Here is an 18,750-nt window from a genome sequence, read left to right as displayed (position 1 = left end):
TTATTGTTTAGCATGTTAATCAGAAGTGAAGTTTACTCTGTTCTAAAATGTTATTCAGGTTACGGATGACAATTCCAGTCTGTCATATAACTTTTTTTTTGAAGTAGCCTGATTGTAGTCTGCACGGATATTTTCAGCAGTAATAAAAAATGTGTTTTAAACACTGTCATTGCTGAGAACCTTTGAGTGTCCAAGCTACTCATCCTCTGAAAATTTCTGTAATAATTGTAAGCTGACCTTGGGCTCCCCAGATGTGTGACAACAGCTGATGATGAGCTTTTTTGCTGCATCACCCACCCTGCTCCTCCAGTAACCTGCTTTCAAATCCTGCAAAAATCACCTTTCTTCCTCTCTCACTGTCTTCTAAGCAAGTACTGTGATTTGTATATATTTCTGATCTCCTCTCTTCCATTTCTTTGCAAAACGTGCCATTTCCACAAATTTATTTATTTTTTCACTAGCACTAGAATTTTTGTCACGTTCGTCCCATAATGTGCTGATAATGTTGGTATCTTGGGAGCAATGGAGATCCAGAAGGGAATCCTTTGGGGTTCCTCAGACATACAGCTGGGGAACTGAAATGATTCGCATTGCAAAAGGGTTAATTAGACGTTAAAGACTCTGCAATCTCTTACATTTAATGAGTGTTGTCCTGCTGGAACTGGAGATGATTTGACATTAACTTTTTTGCTTGTGGTTTGTCAGCAGTAACAAACATCCTAACAAAAACCCAAAATTTGAATAACTTGTTTCGTTTTCTGAGTGTTTTGACTAAGATTAATAAAAATTAAGATATTTTAACTTTAACAATCACATGTAGCTTATAATTATCTGTGTGGATGAGCTGAGACTCCTTACCATCAGTATTTACTCTGGTCCCATGGCTTAACAAGACCAGCGTAATGAAAAATCACATTAAAAAGCAGTGGTGAGTTTTTAGCAAAGCTTCAAACTGTTGAGACAAATATTATCCTGACAGCTACCTTTGTTCTGAGCTGAATCAGATCAGCTGTTGCTGTGCTTTGTTGGACTCAGAATTTTAAAAAAATTCAGTGTCATCGTAACTATGTTGTTGTTGGGAAAAACATTTAAAAATAGAATTTAAACAAGAATCAACTTCACCGATGCACTTGGGAGGAGAAAAGCTACAGGGGCCTACCAGGTAACCCTGCAGTGTAAATTATGGAGTGGCCAGCCCTGTCTTGTCCTTTTGGCAGAAAATGTTTTATTTGAAGAGAAAAAGCTTATGAGCAGTGTTGTTGGCAGGCTCGCTGCCTCCCGAGCTGCCGGGTGATGCATCAGGACCCTGGATGTGTGGATGTGCCCACTGTTCGCTTCTGAGGCTGCAAACATGTGAAATGAGAAAATATAACAGGTAAAACCTTTTCAATGACAGAGCTGTCATTGACTTCAGCAGGCAGAGTTTTACTCTGACTTTTATCTTCTTCCATTTACAGGGTGTTTCAAAAAGATGGACCCAGTTTGCAATCACACTGCTTTGAATTGGGTCCATCTTTTTGAAACACCCTGTGTTTTTATGAGTGAGTGTGCTTGACAAAATTATGAACAGGACCAGAAAGGAGCTCTCGGGGTCTTGCAGGACACCAACCTGCTCCAGCTGCCATCATGTGCCAGGCACTAAATGACTCTTCTCTATGTAGCATTTTCTAGAAATTACCTACATGCTTCCAGAAACAAGAGCAAAGAAATGTTGGGCTTATTAGTATTATTTTTGCTATGTTTTTTCTATATGACATTATTCTTATTCCATGGTTTGAACAAGGAGGTGATTTTAGCCAAGGGAAATGTCCCCATTGCTCTCTGCATGCGGAAATACAGATTTTGAAAGAAGCTTTTTGAAAAACTTGAAAGGCTGACTGCATTTTTAGTCTTTTTGAATTTCTTTTTTAATTCTAGAAATAGTTTTAACCCCTCTGCTCCAGACTGCCATGCACCAGATTTATTTGGTGGTTTATCTAAATTTCCGAATTGCATGTAGGACACGATGCCACATGCTTTCTCTTTTAAACTGCTAGTTCCTTTTTGCCTTGTTCTTCCCTTCTGTTTTCTGGTGTGGACCTAACACCAGCTTTGTGTTTGTGCTGAATACTTGGTCACTTGGTTTCTCGCTGATCAGATCTGATGAAGGGCTTTGCCTCTCTTATGGCAGGAGATTTGGCTCAGACTTCCAAAACAATTGCACAGGTTATTTGAAGGATTTATTTTCTTTCCAAAAGATATATTCTTTATCACAATAGATTTTTCCAAATTTATCCTTTACAACATGCAGCATAAAAATTAAATCAATGCAACGTTTTTTAACTGATTTAGATGATGTATCTGTGTTTATTCAGGACCTGTTTATTTAGAAATAATTTCAAGATAAATATTAATTTAATATCTTATTTTTTGAACTGACTGCATAATTTTAAGTATATTACGTTAAACTTGGAAGTCGTTACATTATACAAATATTGTGAAGCTGAAAGTATAAACTTGCAAACCAGGGAACAAACAGCTGGAATAAATGTGCTGTGTGAATTATACAGACACAAAGATTATGATAAAGCTGTTCCAATTGCAAACAAGCCATCTATAAGTACTAATGGCTGGAAGTTAAAGCAATGTAAATTCCATTTAGGAGTATGATGTCTGGAAGGGCATATCAGAGGAAGGCTCACCCGACGGCCATCCGCATCTTCCACTGTTTGCCTTGACACTTGCTACTGGGCACGTAAGAGACGTGATACAAGCATAAATGGAGCTTCTGGTCTAACCTAAGGTAGCTGCTCATAGAAATTCAATAAAGCATGACTTTTAAAAGCTGATGGCCACTAATGAGGAAAAAATACTCAGGAATATGGTGATTTTATTCACACAGCTTTGCTTTCGCATCTATAATGAAATCTGAAACCAGGTCAGTTTTATGCTTATTTTTTTCTTTTTTTTTTGCTTATGTGGAGGTGGATATTTTTCACACATCTGCTTTTTTCAGTGCTAAGTTCTATATGGATCAAATCTTAAGTAACTTGGCAGCAGATTAATATTTTACTGGCTGTGTCTACACAGTCTGTTGAGGGCCCCCCGGTCTCTGCTCGTGGCCGGTGTGTGGGCTCCCGCGGCTGAGCCGGGGGAGCTTTGCCGGGCTCGCTGAGGCTCTGGGGTGCTGCTGGGGTCACTGGAACCAGGGGGCCACTTGCCAGGGCAAGGACAAAAGTGGCTTCTGTGTGCCCGCCCTGTGTTGTGCGGATTCACCCACCAACAGCCAGGAGAAGTCTCTGTATCTGATAAAAGAAACTCGATGAGATAAATCTGGACTTTGCTAAACTCCTTCTGTACATCAGCAAACTCTTACTCAGTTTATTTATTACTTTTTTTGCCACTATATTTACCACTGTTGGTTAATGTAATATTAACTATTAAATTATTTGTAAGAATGAGGGAATGTTTTCTTTCCAGGAAAAGTGTTTTCTCTGTTTTTGACCACATGATATTTAGTGTTCTTCCGTGCCTCACTACTGCAATTTCTTAAAAAAAGTCAGACTGTAAATAGTTCTGTTTCCATGTATTGTTGAGCACAGTGGAATTTCAGAGTTTGAAACTGCATCTAGAGGGATCTAGGCTTGCTTTGTCTCCTCTCCTTCCTTCCTTTCAACGTGGGATTATGTGGACTGCAAGAAACAGAATTTGACCGACGGTTTATAAGGTGTGCATAACAGCTGCCAAAGACTGGAAACAAGGATAATATCCTAGACCAAGGGAAGATAACAGTGTTTGAAATATTTTGTTCACTTTCAAGTTCTAGATTCATCAGCAATAATAAAATGAAAGTTACAGACTTTTATTTGGTGTGAATATTGAATGTGTGGGAAAGGATCATCAGTAAAGGATTTATTTTAATGCGGTAGAGATTTCATGAGCCTGTGGCACATTTTATATGGAGAATTTTTTCAGTGGGAATGGACTATGGATATGGTACTGGGGGTACTGAGGTGTTTGTGGATTTCGGTAGAAGCTACTTCCTTTCTTCCTTGCCTTCAAAAAGAAAATGTGGTCTCTATAGCAGCATGTACCTTCCCATTACAAAGCAAGAAGCCAGAAAGGCAGAACAGAATTTTCCCCGGAAAGATTCTTTTTACTACTTTAACTACTTTTCTGTGCTTGCTAAAGAGGTTTTGCTGTCATTGGACTTGAGCACACACATCCTACTTCGATTTCTTCCATCCTCCACTTCGTCAACAGTCTCGTTTCTGTAGGGTGAAGATGAAGTGTGAAGAAAAATGACTTGTGCCTTCTCTTCCTGTTTTTTCTTGCTTTCGTGTTTATACAAAGGCTGAATGAATTTTTGGTGTTCTTGCGTGCCAGTTTCCTGCTTATTAGTTGTTTTCCAACAGCACCTGCAGGCCTGCCCTGCGTGCACAGACATCAGATCGGCAAAGGGTGTGAGAAAAGACGATGCCATCTGGGGCACTGAGGCAAAGAAAAGCAAAATGGCATTCCCAACATCAGGCAGAATTATGTCACAAAGCTGAAATTTGAGATTAAAAAATTGAGTTTTTCTTAAGTGTCAGTGCAGACTGTCCTTTCTTGGTTTGCATTTGATTTTTGAAGCCGAGATCTTTTTTACTAAACCCTGTCCTCTGCATCTTCCTCTCAGTCACAGGCTGTTAGAGACTGAAGCGCATTCTAAAGTCAGACAGTCACGAGCAAGTGAAATGTAAGGAAGTGAGAGAACAGAGGGTATTTTAGTTAAATCATTCAGTTGCTCAGTGAGGAACTACTAGTGTCTAATTCCTGTTCATGGAGGCATGTTGCTATAGGTGCGCCTATACTGATGGGAAAGGCATCTAGTACAGTGCAGCCTACTTTGATCTGATGGAGTAAAATAACCTATGCTCGGGGAAAATCCTTTTGACAGTGTTTTTACCTTTATATTGCCAAACTGTTTCTTCCCTCTGTACTAGGCAGAGTCTATTTGTTGTACAGAAATGGACTGACAGGAGGTGTTCTGTCACTGTATTAAATGTGCTGTGGCTATCCTGATGTCAAAATTAAGCAAAAGTGAAGTTGAGTTAAAACAAAACTTTTTCACATGTTACTTCCCCCAAAAGGGACAAGAGAGCTTAGAAGTATGGGGCTGCCATTGGTGCAGGTTTGCTCTCTTTCACCTGGGTCAGACTTAGTTCTGCAGCCATTTTCTCTAACTAGTTGTTGCCTTTGTTTTGGTTGGGTCAATCTCCACTCCGGTCTGGTTGCTGGAGCGGCAGCAAAGGTTGGTGGCTTGGCAGCAGGTGTCTGTGTTCTCCCTCATGTAGCGTGAGCTCCAGCCATCTGAACCCCACCTGCTCTGCTGGGGAAGAGTGCTGGAAACTCCGCAGGAAAAAACCCAGCCAAACACAGCTGTCCAATGTCCCACCTACAGCCGGAGTATGACGATCAGATTTGGTGCTTGGTCAGTTTTAAGTGGGACAGGCTTGATTGTAGCTGCCTTTGCTGTTTGCTGATGATGAGCAACAAGGCAGAAAATGGAGTGATATATGACTATGGGAAAAGTCACTGAGAAAATGCTGTCAGACTGCAAGGGATGCCTGTTTATTCTTAGAAGTGTGCTCACAGTGTCTTGTAATGTTTTTATGCTCCAATGTACTTCTGACTGTATCATTGTATGATCATCTACATGACTTTTCTTTTTTTCCTTTCTCACAGTGCATGCCAATTAAAGGCCTTGGATTTGTGCTCGGAGCCTACAAATGTATTTGCAAGGCTGGATTCTATCATCCCAACATCTTCTCAGTGAACAGCTTTCAGAGTAAGTGCCTTCACTTGAGTTCAAAAAAAGAAAAAAAGAAAAAACAGAGCTAGCATTAATAATGCAGGGCTTCTTTTTATCCTCGCCAGGGTTATACAGTAAAATTGCAGTGGTTTGCAACTCTCGGATTATATAATCACTTAAGGAGTTCTAGCCCTTTGGTTTGTCATTCATGATACTCTTGAGGATCCTGTAAAACATACCCACTTGAAGAATATTTGATTTATAAATAAATTTTAAAAACATGAAGTCTTGCTGTGAGGAAACAGAGATTTCTGGCATCTGTGCTTGAGCACAAGTACTGAGAAAATTAATCTGGTAATTTTCTCTATGGTCAGGGCAAACTAGAATGCCCTAGCCTCTGGCTTTCCTGCAAGTTTTAATTGCTTTCATTTTAGTTCATTTGCAAAGGAGAATCCAAAGGAGCGTCCAAACTCTAATACTTGCGGAGATATTAAATACTTTGATCTATGTCATGGGTTGATCTGCTTTTTATTGATTTGATCTGTTTTGGATATAGATTGGCCAAGATATCTCACCCTTAACTCAGTATATCTCATATATATGTATATATGAGGGATATCTATATAAATGTGTAATGTCTCCTCTCTATATATATGTAGCATAAATAGCACAGTGTGTTTGTTCCACAGTTTACCTGGTGAATATTTGCTTCCCTGCTCTTTTCATATTGTAGAGTGTCACAGAAGGCAACCTTGTGGTTGTGCTTTTTCTCTGGGCTCTGTGTGAATTTTTTTATAAAGTAAGGATGGTGTTTGGTTTTTCTTACAGTGCAGTGAGTTAAGGTGGAGTTGAGATTTAACTCATTGAATGAGCATATGAAAAAAATCATTCTTAGATTTTTGTCATACCAAATGCCACAGAACACACAAAAATAATATGACTAGAGATCATAACAGCATTGATCATTAGGGATGAGATTCATTTTATCTCATATCAACTGTCTAAACTGTATATGCTTGCTATGTATATAGGTTTCAACTGTAGTCAGCAGCGAGAGCTTGGCTCCCCTGGAGGGTAATTCTGCTGCTTTAGAAAGGCAGAATTTGTCTTTAGACGGAAAAAGTAACTCTTTGGGCAAATAACCTCCTGTAGTAGGAGGAGCCTGTATAGCTACCTTAGATTGGATATTTAGCTTCTAAATAGCTAACATAGAGTGAAATTTGTCTCATGAAAGGGTTTGCATATGCTGATATTTTAGGGCGTGTAATTACATTATTTGGGGCCACTTTGATTTGAGCCTGTGTTACTGTGAGCCAACATAAACAGGAGTTTTGAAACAGTCAGTAATAAAGAACTGCTGTGATTCATCCAGATGCAGCTCAATCTGCAAAGTTCTATAGGTGGTTTCAAAAAGTGAACAGTGAGGCAGCTACTGTGAGACTGGAAATGACTGTGAAGTAGTGGGAGAAAAACCAGTGGTTCAAGGGAACTTGGCCCTGTCACCCAGCCGCATTCCTTAAAAAGAATAAAGGAAAAGATGATGTGGTTAAAATGGCTGTAGTATGTATTTGGAGGTTTAAAATGATGCTAATTCTAGACATGAATCCTGCAAGCAGTTTTGACAGACCTGAAGATCTCTTTCTGGAGATAAGTTGGTGAAGTTTGATCATAAAAGAGATGAAACTGAGTAAAATGTTAATAATTTAGAAAGTATTCCTAGTGGAAGAAAATAAAGAGGCAGAAAAGATTTACAGGTTTCAAGATGAGATGTAAGTAAGCAGATAAGATAGAAAAAAATGACCAGTTTTGTACTTCTGTGGATTGAAAAATTGGATCGAGTGTGTTGTGTCTTGAAATAGGAGCATTTCTCAGCGATACTGGGATTCTGCACCACAGCAATATATGGTTAACTACAGTTGCACGGCTGACAATTCGGCTGTTCCCTTACAGAATAGGAAGCCAGGTAGGAGAATGTTTACCTCCCAAGGCTGAGTTTGTTCTTCAGAACTGACAGTGCCAAAGTATGTAAAATCTTACTATTTTTTATGCATTAATGAGGACTCTGGGTTCTAGTGAGGCACAGAGTTATTGCCACACTTCAAGGGTCTTTTTTGAGGACAGAAGTTGATTTCAGAAAAAAAGATGTATTTCATGAATGCAAGTTACATTCAGCTATAAGTGTTTGAATACATGATTATGCACTTTCTCCTAATGGCTCATTTTTAGGCAGCACTATTTGTATAGGTAGAATAGACTAACTGCTAACTACATACATTTTAATATTTTTCTAATGCCCTTCTCCAAAGCACATATGTTCTCTGTCTCATGGGGTAAGCAGGTTTGCCCTGGAAGATCTTTATTAGAATAGTGGTACTTTGTTCAACCTAAAAGTTCGTTCTTTACAAATACATCATCCATGTATTGCAGAGATTCTGCTCAGCTCTTGTTGTTTGGATGTGGAACCTGCCCTAAGCAAAAAGGTGCAGGTGCCAGAGGTGTCTCTTTAGTCTGGATATGGGACTTTACTGTCTCTAATTTTGCATTGGTCACATAAGTCCCAAGAGGGGTTTCCAGTTCAAAAGGAAGTAAAATTATGAAGCCATATTCATACAGTATTTATGACTTAAGCAAACTCATAACTTTAGGGTTTAAATTATATTTTTTACACTGAAATAATTTATTTAGTTACCACAATAAAAACGTATTAACAAATGTCTCATGTGTGACTCACAAATGTGAGGTTTTAAAGAGATTAAATAATTTTTTTGGAGATGGGATAATTGAAGCTTGACTCTTTCCAGAAATGATAAAGGAACAGGTGGGTGGTGGAAAAGCAGGTTGACATGAGCGCAAATGTTGAGGAAACAAAGTGGAAAATTCGGTCAGTAGATAGTGCACTCTTGATTTGGAGATGGAGGTGGGAGATGAGAGACTGTGACTTCTGTCTCTGACAGAGGACAGTGTGGGTCCACTGCTCTGGCGGTAATTTAGAAAACAGAGATCTAATGTTAGATATGGAGGAAGTGCTTTCTGTCAAAGCTCTTGGAATGATAATGGGCTGAGGTCCATGGGTGTTTGCTCTGAAAATAAGTTCCAGTCCTAGGATATTTTCAAGATCAGTGTTTCTTAGAGGTTTTCCACCTTCTCGGGATGCCCAGGCATGGGTATTTTGCAACATTTCCATTCATGTCTCCCATAGTCTGGGTCAAAAAGACACAAGACCTGTTCTTGCTGTCTGCTTTTATCTAAGAAAATCTGGCTACTAGCATGAGTCAGCACCACACTACTATATTCAGGTTTCCAACATCTTTACTTAGAATAAAGCACCAAAGAGAAATCCACAATTTTCTTAAGAAATACCAGCGTGTTCTCTGCTCACTGAGATGCGGGAGTGAAGGATCCCGCACTGACAATGAGGAGCACAGGGCTGCTGGAACGGCACACCAAATTAACAGACTTGGGTGTACAGCCTCTGTGTCCCTTTCCCAGGCTTTGCCTGTCAGCAGATGTGTGCTCAGGCACATCTGTACATAGATTTGAGAAAGCAAGAAATAATTCCCTTTGCAGATAACATAGCTTCAAATGTTTCAAGCTAGAAGTCTGAAGAGAGTTCCATAAGCCAATATGCATGTGCAACATTAGTGGAATAGGCTGTCTCTTGAATTAAGACTAAACAATGTGTGATTTACTATTTTCATTGACAGAGGAGGAGCATTTTGATCAAAGATGTTGGAGCAATTCTCTGGTCTTGTGAAAAGTGAGAGAACTTATCACACGTTTTAACACACCATTGATGTGGCTGCAGCCACATTCTCTTATTTCTGGAAGCTCCTAAGCCTGTCTTGCTTATATTAAACATATTCAGCAAAGTCAGTTTTCCTTCTTATTTAACCATATTCTTCTTTGCTCCCTTTTTCTTTCATATTTTTATTCCATTAATTACCTGTAGAGTAAGCAGTGTTAGAGAAGGTTATGGGCAAGTGTCCGTAGGTCAGAAAAAGTAGGAATCCTCCTGTGTGCTCTGTTTGTGGGTTCACTTTGATGGATGAGATGTCAGCTCAAGAATAATTGATTTTCATAGACAAAGTGTTAACTTGCCAGTAGGTTTTCTGGATTTCCTGGTGTACTTGTGTGAATAATGGAAAATTATACTTGATGCAAGTGCCCTGGTTTTGCTTTGGGGACAGAGTAGTGCAATCACGCAGCAACATGCCAAACAAATGTTAATTAAGAGGGGTTTTATCTAATTAGAAGATAATTAATTCACTAGATAGCATCTTTATGAAATTGAGGGACAATCTGAAATAGGATCAGAGCTTGTACTGTGAACATTAAGTAGTTAAAGGGTCTGCTCTTCATATGTTTGTAAAATCCTTTCCTTATTCCCAAATCTTCGATGTAACTTTACCCATGCAGAAGTTCTCCTTCCAAGAATTTCCTGTGCAGATTTAGCCCACTTTAAATACAATGGGAAAGCGTCTGGCGTTCAATAAGCCCACTTTCCCTCACATCTAAATTGGTCTGCATTTTCTGAACGTGACAAGGGGATGGTGAAATGAGAAAAGCAGCTCTGGCAAGTCATTTTGTAGCCTAATGAGGGAGGCTAACGGGGTGGGAAAGGGAGCCAGCAGAGGGCTGGTTTGCTCCCGTGTGGATGAACTGCCCATCCTGTACAGCTAAAGGTGTCTCCCCTCACTCTTCTGATACTTTCAGGAAAGGAAGCAGAAAATCGCTTCTCTGGCGGTGAATTGTCGGAGGAGATCTACACCTGCCTGCCCTGCCGGGAAGGATGTTCTTACTGCACGGATGACACTCCCTGCTATGCGCAGGAGGACAAGTATTTACGGCTGGCTATCATCTCCTTCCAAACGCTCTGTATGCTGCTGGACTTCATAAGCATGCTGGTAGTCTACCATTTTCGCAAGGCAAAGGTAAACATGCGTTTTACTTCGATATTCCTGCTCATTGTGTGGTACAGACTCATTTATGCTAGGTGGATAGCTTCTCGTTTTGACAGTCGGTGTCTCAGGTAAGGAGCTCAGCTCAAGGAGAGGATGCGATTTCCAAGCAGCAATGCTTTGCTTTAGGTGTGGAGGGACCTAAATTGTTTATGTAGTTTCTGAAAAAAATGCCAAGGAATTTGTGTCTCCCAGTGCAATCTGGTTACATTTCTAGATGGTCAGCAAAAATCAAGGAAATCTGTTATGTTTGAAGTAATTTTGGAAAATCAGACCAATTACACAGGTATCTGAGGAGCCATGGGGGTGTTTATGGTCTTGAGATCTTCAAAGTCTCTGTTTTACTACTGTTGAGAATGATGTTTGGTTTCAATGTATTTGAGAGACTATCTGGAAAATAATTATACCAAAGAGAAATATTTCAAAATAATTCTAGTTCCTAGAGAGTTTAAAATTCATTTTATGGTTAGAGATTTTTTTTTCTCCTCTAAAGTATGGCTATATTAAGGAGTGTCTCTAAATTGCTGATGCAGGCTATGGTTATGTTTTATGTACTAACCTAATGAACTTTCTGCTTTTACTTCACTCAAAATCTTTTAACACGTAAGATCTCCTGGAATCTCACTGTTGGCTCAGTAAATGCAGAATATTCTCTAAAACTTCCAATTAACTTAAAAAAATGAATTGAAGCTGGCACATATTCACTACCTACATTTGGGAGACGTAGGTGTGCACACAGTATGCTACATTGTTGAAATTAATAGCTTCATCCACTTTCCATAACTAGATAAGCATTTCCATTTTGGTTTTTGGAACACTTGATCCCACAGTCTTCCTAATCCTACAGTGTCTGTGTTACAAATGCGTGGCTCGTGTTGAAAGACTTTAATATCCTGGCAGGAAATCACAGAATGAACAGTAACATTCCTTTTTTTTAAAAAAAAAAAATTCTGTTTCTGACAGAGTCTTTATATTTAATGATATTGCATAAAATGATTCAAATTACAGATCTAATTGTATTTATAAAGCTTTTCATTATGGAAAGTCTGGTTTAGGCCTCTGTTTAGCCGCCTAACATTAACTTAGCAGAACTTCATTCCAATTTTGTGAGGTTTTAGTCTGCATGGTAATATTACTTGCCTTTAATGTCATAGACAGCATCACGAAAGAAGCATTCCTTGTGAGAAAAAAACTTTACTCTCTAGACTTACAAAGTGAACAGAATAGATTACTTTGTATGCTGCTCTTGCAAGTTTGGCTTGATTTTTTTTCACATTGAAATATTGATTGTTTTATAAGAAATTTCTGTATTTTCCCATAAATAGTTTGAGATCAGAGATGAGTAAATTTGCATACACTCTTGCACTTGTACACTTACATAGGTTCTGATATATGTATCCACCTCAGTTAAAAAAAGATACATCTTTATTAAACGTACTACAGAAATCTTGCTAGTACCTGCTAGTAACAAAAAGTCCATTTTTACTTTTGTGATGATTAACCATTTATTGAAAGTAGGTGATGAACAAGGTGGAATTTTAATATTTAGTATCAAAGCAATACCAAAGAGTCATATAAACACCTTGCCTTGTTTCTAAAGAACTTTTCAGTCTTTATAAAAAACTTTGAGCTTATTTTTTCCCAGATTACCTCTTACCATTAGAGATTCATCATGACGTCTGAATGAGCGAGAACCAGGTATAGAACAAAACATTCTTTTTTCCTGAAAGAAAAGTGATGCCTTTGAGACATTGCATTTCATTAAGTTGGACAGAGATGGCTTATATTATAATTTTGCTACTTTAGAAGAGAGGTGACTTTGCTCTAAATGTGTATCTCACAAGGAAAAGAGGAGGAAAAAGGAGACAAAAATATGTAATATGGTGATTAACAATCCTTTCCTGTATGATCAATGTTTTCAAGGAAGAGAAACTGATAAATAGATGTTCCATTGCTTTTCATGTCATTCAGAAGAGGTTTTTTTGGATTCTTTTTATGCTCTTTATCTTGTTGGTACAGCATGATTTTGAAAAGAAACAGATCTTCTGTGATTACCATGAAATGAGAAGCTGTGTAAGGACAAACATCCTGAGAACAATGAGTATTTGCATAAGAAAACTGCTGGTTACATTGGATAATGGCAGAAATTTGGAGTGAATGAAGGAAACTAGTAAGTGACTGTGTTCTCTCCACCAAGGGGTGAAAGTAACAAAAATGAAAGAACAGCTATTGAAATATGTTCAATATATCGACATTTTCAGAATTTCAAACCTCAATTTGGTTAGTGTATCTGTCTGCGATTGAAGTTACTGTGTTAAACTACTTATTTCCATTGTTCTGGGTGGGTGTCAGAGAAGGGCATTTTTTTGGATTCCCTTCTGCGTATGGCACTACAATATTCAAATAGTTTAAAAAAGTAACTTTAGATACAGCATTTTAACAGAAAGACCTATGTACTGCTACCATATCAGGAAACAATCTTCAAAGTCTTTAAAAGAGCAAAAATGCTAAATTAAACCCCAGTGCTGAAAAGAATGAAGATTAGATTTGCGATGTTTTGGTACATTTTTTTGATCATACTGAGCTCAGTAAAATGGGAAAGCAAATGGGATCATGTTACCACTCTACTAAAAGTGACTAAGGAAATAGGCTCCTGGTAAATAGTAACCAAAAAGCTAAGGTCCTGGAAAGTTTAAGCCTGCCAACAGAAGGTGCCTTGGGAATATACACCCCTGGCACCTTGACTGTCATATTATGAGTATAATAATTGAGACAAAGAATGATGAAGGTCCATAAGGACCCTTTAGATTGTGATGGAGGTGACAACCTTGGTCTCAAAAAAATCAGAATATCCGTAAGAGCAGATGCAGATCAGAAGTATTTTAGAGAAGAAATATCTCAGCTATTCAGGTAATCGTGGTTTCACATATGATGACTAAGCAGTATGTGCAATGGAAACTGCTGTGGAAGAGTCACTCATTGGCTTAGGGTCATCAACACTGCAGAATATATGCTAGGTCCAAGCCAGGTAATAAAAGAACAACCATTGGTAAAAGATCTCCTGCTCCACTCCCAAAGAACATAGCAATGAGAACAGAGATATTTTCAACAGTGACTGCCAAGTGCTATTGGTAGAATGTGACGATCTGATTTTGGTTTTGACGTGACCTTTATTACTGACCTAGGATGTAAAAATAATGATCTACAGGGAAACCTGGTAAATATCAACCAAAGAGGTTCCACAAGTGAAAGATCTTGACAAATTGAATGCTACTAAATAGGCAAAGCCTAGAGCAAAGCCAGATGACTGGCTTCTAAAAGCCACGCTTCTTTTTAGAGGAACCTTTACAAGTCTCTGAAGCTTTAAGTCTCTAAAGGTCCCTCTAAAGAGTCCTCTTCAGACTTCCAAAAGAACTCCTCTACAAACCTGCTGAATTATTTACTGTGGAGTAAGCTACCGCCTAATAGCAGTAGTGGGGGAATGGGAGATAGGAAATGTGACATCTGTGTTTATAATGGTGACAGGAACTGAAGATCAGTAGGTCCAACTTACACGCTTGCAAATTCATAGAAATGGTAATAAAACTGGGACTACTATGTCTATGTTTAAATGTGGGAAGTGGGCTTTTGTAAGAACGTGATGCCCTACAAATTTATTTGTAGCTCTGTGAAGGTGGATTATGAGCATGTGGATATGAGAGTACTTTTTCCAAGGTTCACCACTAGAAGCTCTTAAAAACCTTTTTCCAAGGTTCACCACTAGAAGCTCTTAAAAATTATGATCTCGAGGGGCTAGGTGAGCTACACTTCTTGTAGGTAACAAAGAGATTACAGACGAAAAGACAGTGGAGGAAATTGGTATAAAATCATGGAAGGCAGAGCGATGTTGACATGTTCAAAAATTTTGATTATTCCTCTTAAGACATTACTAGGAGGCATTCAAGGCATCTCTCAAGTGGTTAAAAAATTCAAATAGGTGTTTTATACAAGTTCTAGTTGCTTTATGTCACTCAGTGGGGGAAAAAAAAAAAAGTGGATTCCAAAGTATAAATCAATTCAAATAGAGACTAGAATGAATCATGAAGGATATTTCCATTATTAGCTGTTTAAATACAGTGGTTGTGGTGAAACATCTGGTGCAAGAAGTCCATGATTTTTATTGTTGGAAACCAGGAGGATAGACCAGGAAGGATCACTCTCTGCTGTTCTTGAACAATGCAGCACAGGCCATGACCTGAGGTAGGACACTAGAGTCTGAATCAGAAAGCCATTCTTTTGTTCTCTTGACAAAGAGTCATTCAGTTAGATTTCATGCCTCTTGAAAGCATTGTAGTTACTCATACAGACTTGCATGTTTTATAGGTGGCAAACCAAAATTGAGCTCATTTGTCCAAGACACAGTTAATCCAAACTACCACTGGTACCACTGACCAAAATCTTGGCATTGCCAACCTGTAAGTGAAACTGCAAATTGTGACTTCAAGCAGTAGTCAGCATTGGCAAATGGTACAAAATTTAACTGCAGAAAGATACTGTGAGAAAGCTCAGATCGATGCCGAGGAATTCATTTGAGGCTTTGTCAAACACAGGTGAAAGTGAGTCAGCAGCCCTGAGATCAGCTCAGCAGCAATGGTATTAAACTGCAAGAGACATAACTGGAGAAAATCACAGGCAAAAAATGTGGCCCTTTGCTGAGAGAAGGGAGAACTCCAAAATGCTAATAATAAAATAAATTTGGAAGAAGGCACAGAAGAAGTAGCAGAAGCTAAACCACTAGTGAAAACCATTGTAGGGAAAGATGGGAAAAAAAGAAAAATGTAACAGATAAAGCAGATGCTACTGCTATAATGGGAAAAGACAAAGCATTTCAGGAGAGTAAGTGGAGGAAATGTGCCAAACAAAGAAAAAAGGAAAAAATATTCACAGCTAATACCAAAGGGAAAGCAGATGTGCAGATCACTTCAAAGAAATCTGTAACTGCTCTAGACAGCCCTCATGCCAAGCAGTAGTGAAAGCCAAAAACCCTGAGCCTGGCATTAACACAAGCTGCAAGAAGCTGAAAATCTCCTGGGAGATGGAAGTGGATGAAATCCCATCAGAAAAGCTGACGGCACCTGACAGCACCAGTTTAATGACACTGAGGGAGTTGTGCAATGAAGCCTGGGAAAAAGAGATTTTCCCTCAGTAGTGAAAATGTTAGAGTTTTATTAGGCTGCCCTGACAGGGTGATCGTGCTGAATAGTGCAGCTGGGGAGATGCTGAGGTTTCTGCAGTGAACGAGAGAGAAAGGGGACACTGGGTGCGAAACAAGGAACAGGCTCAGCTGAGGCTCTCGGCACTTTGGATGGACTAGATATGTGTCCTAGCAATTGCAGAGCAGTGTCTAGAGGAATAAGCTCCTTTTATTTCTTTGGTTTTCAAAAGGCTTTGACAGACTCTGAGAGGGTCTTGCAGAACAATTTTCAGCCCTGTGGATTCAGATCTTCAAGGCTGTGTACAGTTGTGCAAAACATCCTCTTAAGTTGAACAACTAAGAAAGACATCAGCTCAAGGTGAACACTAGCAAACATCCTTGTATGCGGTGGGATTGTTATTGATTTGATAATGCAAACATTACTGGTAAAAACATGTCCAAAAAGTATGAGGCTAAGCTAACAAAAGTAGCTGGCTAGGCAAGCATGGATGCTAAAATAAATATTCTCAAAAACGAGAAGCTGAACGGTGATTTTGTAAGAAAAAACATCAACAAAACAGGAGAATTCATCTATCTGAGCAGTGTTACATGAACCAAAGGAAAGCTCAAAGAGGGAGTGACCAACTGTGGTATTGATAACATGCAGTGTAAGGGTAGCAAAGCTACCAGAAAGAAGCAGAATGTTTGAATAAAAATAAATAAACCCCAGATTTTTTTTTAAAAAATAAAGTTAACGTCGGGTTTCAAGGGCTTAAGATCTGCGAGAGCCTTAGAGAGGAAATCAGCTGCATTGTAAACAACTTCTTATAAAAGTACCATACCGTGGAACATCACCTGCAAAGAACCTCAAGAGCTCATCAGTTATCAGGCTGCCTTTTCAAATGAATCAGAAAGAAGAGCTGGAAAGATCTGACCTTTGCAAGCAGCATACCAGCTCAAACATGGAGAATACAACTGCTGTGGGTAATTGTAAGTGCCCTTAGGAACTGCTAAGAACCACCATGGGCAAAGACACGAGAGATGCTGATCTCAGCTGTAGCATGGAAGAAGCTAATTGCTACTTCGGTGATGAAGGAGGGATGTAAATGTGACACCAGCCTTGACTCACACCAGACCTATTCAGAATGGTCTTGTTTGCTGTGAATTCTCATTCAGATCAACACTAAAGGCCTCGGAGTCGTTGCGCTGAAGCCGAGGTACTTTCCCATCATCTTCCCTTGTCAAGCACTGTGATGCTGGCAGGTTCTGAGCGGGCAGGGGAACCGCAGGGCAAGAAACCTTTGGGGGATCTGGTCTTTCTGTTTTCCTAACGTATCTGTGGCCAGCATCTCTGCATGTAAATCCAGCACATTAAGGGAAAATTGACAGTAGCCAGCGCACTTGGAAAAGATTGTTTTCCACTCTGAAAAATAATGGCAAAAGTGCCTAGAGGAGTGTCTTAAAAATGGCAGTTCAGAATGGTGTTGTCATGGTATTAACAATAATGAAGGCCTATAATAGAGCCCTTTAAAATTATGAGTTTTGCCCCATTCAAGACCATTTACAATCCCAAATATTAGAAATTTATAACTAAATGACCTTTTAATGTACCGCGGATTTTTTTCCCCTCATTTATGAACACTCCAGAACTACTGGAAATACAGAAATACAAATACTTTTAAGGAGAGGAGAGAAATATATATCTGGAATGCTGATCAAGGAAAAAATTCAGAGTTAACAAGACCACATGGCTAATCATCAACTAGAATAAATCACTTTTCCTCTCTCAAGGGGACTGTGTCAAATAACAACATGCAACTGTTTTTATATGGTTTTTACTCTTTGTTGAGTACAGATTTTCAGTGTTTGGAGTTCTGGGTGCTAGATATTCTATACCACCACTTTCCTATTTTTCCATTTAGTGTATATACACTTAAGTTTTCCTCTAAATATGATTTCAAAACTGTGAAGATAGTCCCTAAACAATGCAATTTTAAACACCCCACAAAACTGCACACAGATGGAAAGGCAGCATGCAAATTAATGCTGTAGTTGCCCTTTCTAATATTGAGAAATCAAGAATGTCTTTTCTCTCTTAGTGCAGCCATGATAGGATGCAGTAATTCAGAGTGAGGTAATCACAGGCTATTGCTGTGTGATACATCTTTAAATATTAAAGCATGCTGGCTTTGCAAACATACTTTTTTTGCTAATGTAAATCAGCCAATCCTTTTTTTTTTTTTTTTTTTTTTTTGTTAACTCTACAGTGGCATCTTGATGTGCTTACGCCTGGATGCCTTTCATCTTTGGGGCACATTCTGCTTTTTTCTCCCTAGACACCAATTTCTGACATTCCAGCTGAAGTGGAAGCTTGACAGAGGGAAGAGATCTTGTGCAGATGGAGCAGCTGCCTTTCCATGCTGTGCTGGTGGGCATACCTGACAGTTCACTCAGCACATACACGTTCTGTGCAGTGCTTTATGCACCCTTTCATCATCATATCCCAGAGTGACAACCTAGTTTCTTGTGATTTCTCAGGGAAGTTTATTGTAGTTTTGAGGTTTGCAGCTTTAAAGACATTGGTGATGTTGTTTTCAAAACTGTTGTTTTTAGTGGAATTCTCATTTCCTGTATAGAACAGAACTCATAAAATGTCCTTCCCATTTTTCTGTTAAGATGTGCCTTTAGGGATGCTGTACTTTTTAAACTTTCACGTAAATAATTGCAGAGTGCCATACTGAACAGGTAAGAAGCACAGGGGCTGTTAGTCCCCCTGAGGCAGCACTTGGGAGTTGGACCTGAGGAACTGGCTGCGGGAGCTCCCAAAGACAGTGGGCACTGGTAGG

The 18,750-nt window shown here is 39.0% G+C and overlaps 1 protein-coding gene across 1 annotated transcript in view; it reads left to right on the top strand.

The window, feature by feature from the left end:
• The window catches only part of GPR158 (G protein-coupled receptor 158), a 197,414-nt gene that overhangs the window by 79,669 nt on the left and 98,995 nt on the right, over nt 1–18,750 (top strand). Inside the window, exons 3-4 of the mRNA XM_065629243.1 lie at nt 5,707–5,809; nt 10,487–10,704. Of these exons, the coding sequence (XP_065485315.1) occupies nt 5,707–5,809; nt 10,487–10,704 (321 nt within the window). The remainder of the gene's footprint in view (nt 1–5,706; nt 5,810–10,486; nt 10,705–18,750) is intronic.

Source organism: Caloenas nicobarica, chromosome 2, assembly GCF_036013445.1.
Source record: "Caloenas nicobarica isolate bCalNic1 chromosome 2, bCalNic1.hap1, whole genome shotgun sequence".
Taxonomy (NCBI): Eukaryota; Metazoa; Chordata; class Aves; order Columbiformes; family Columbidae; genus Caloenas; species Caloenas nicobarica.
Note: the sequence above shows the minus strand (reverse complement) of the source record. Positions and strands in the feature narration are given on the sequence as shown.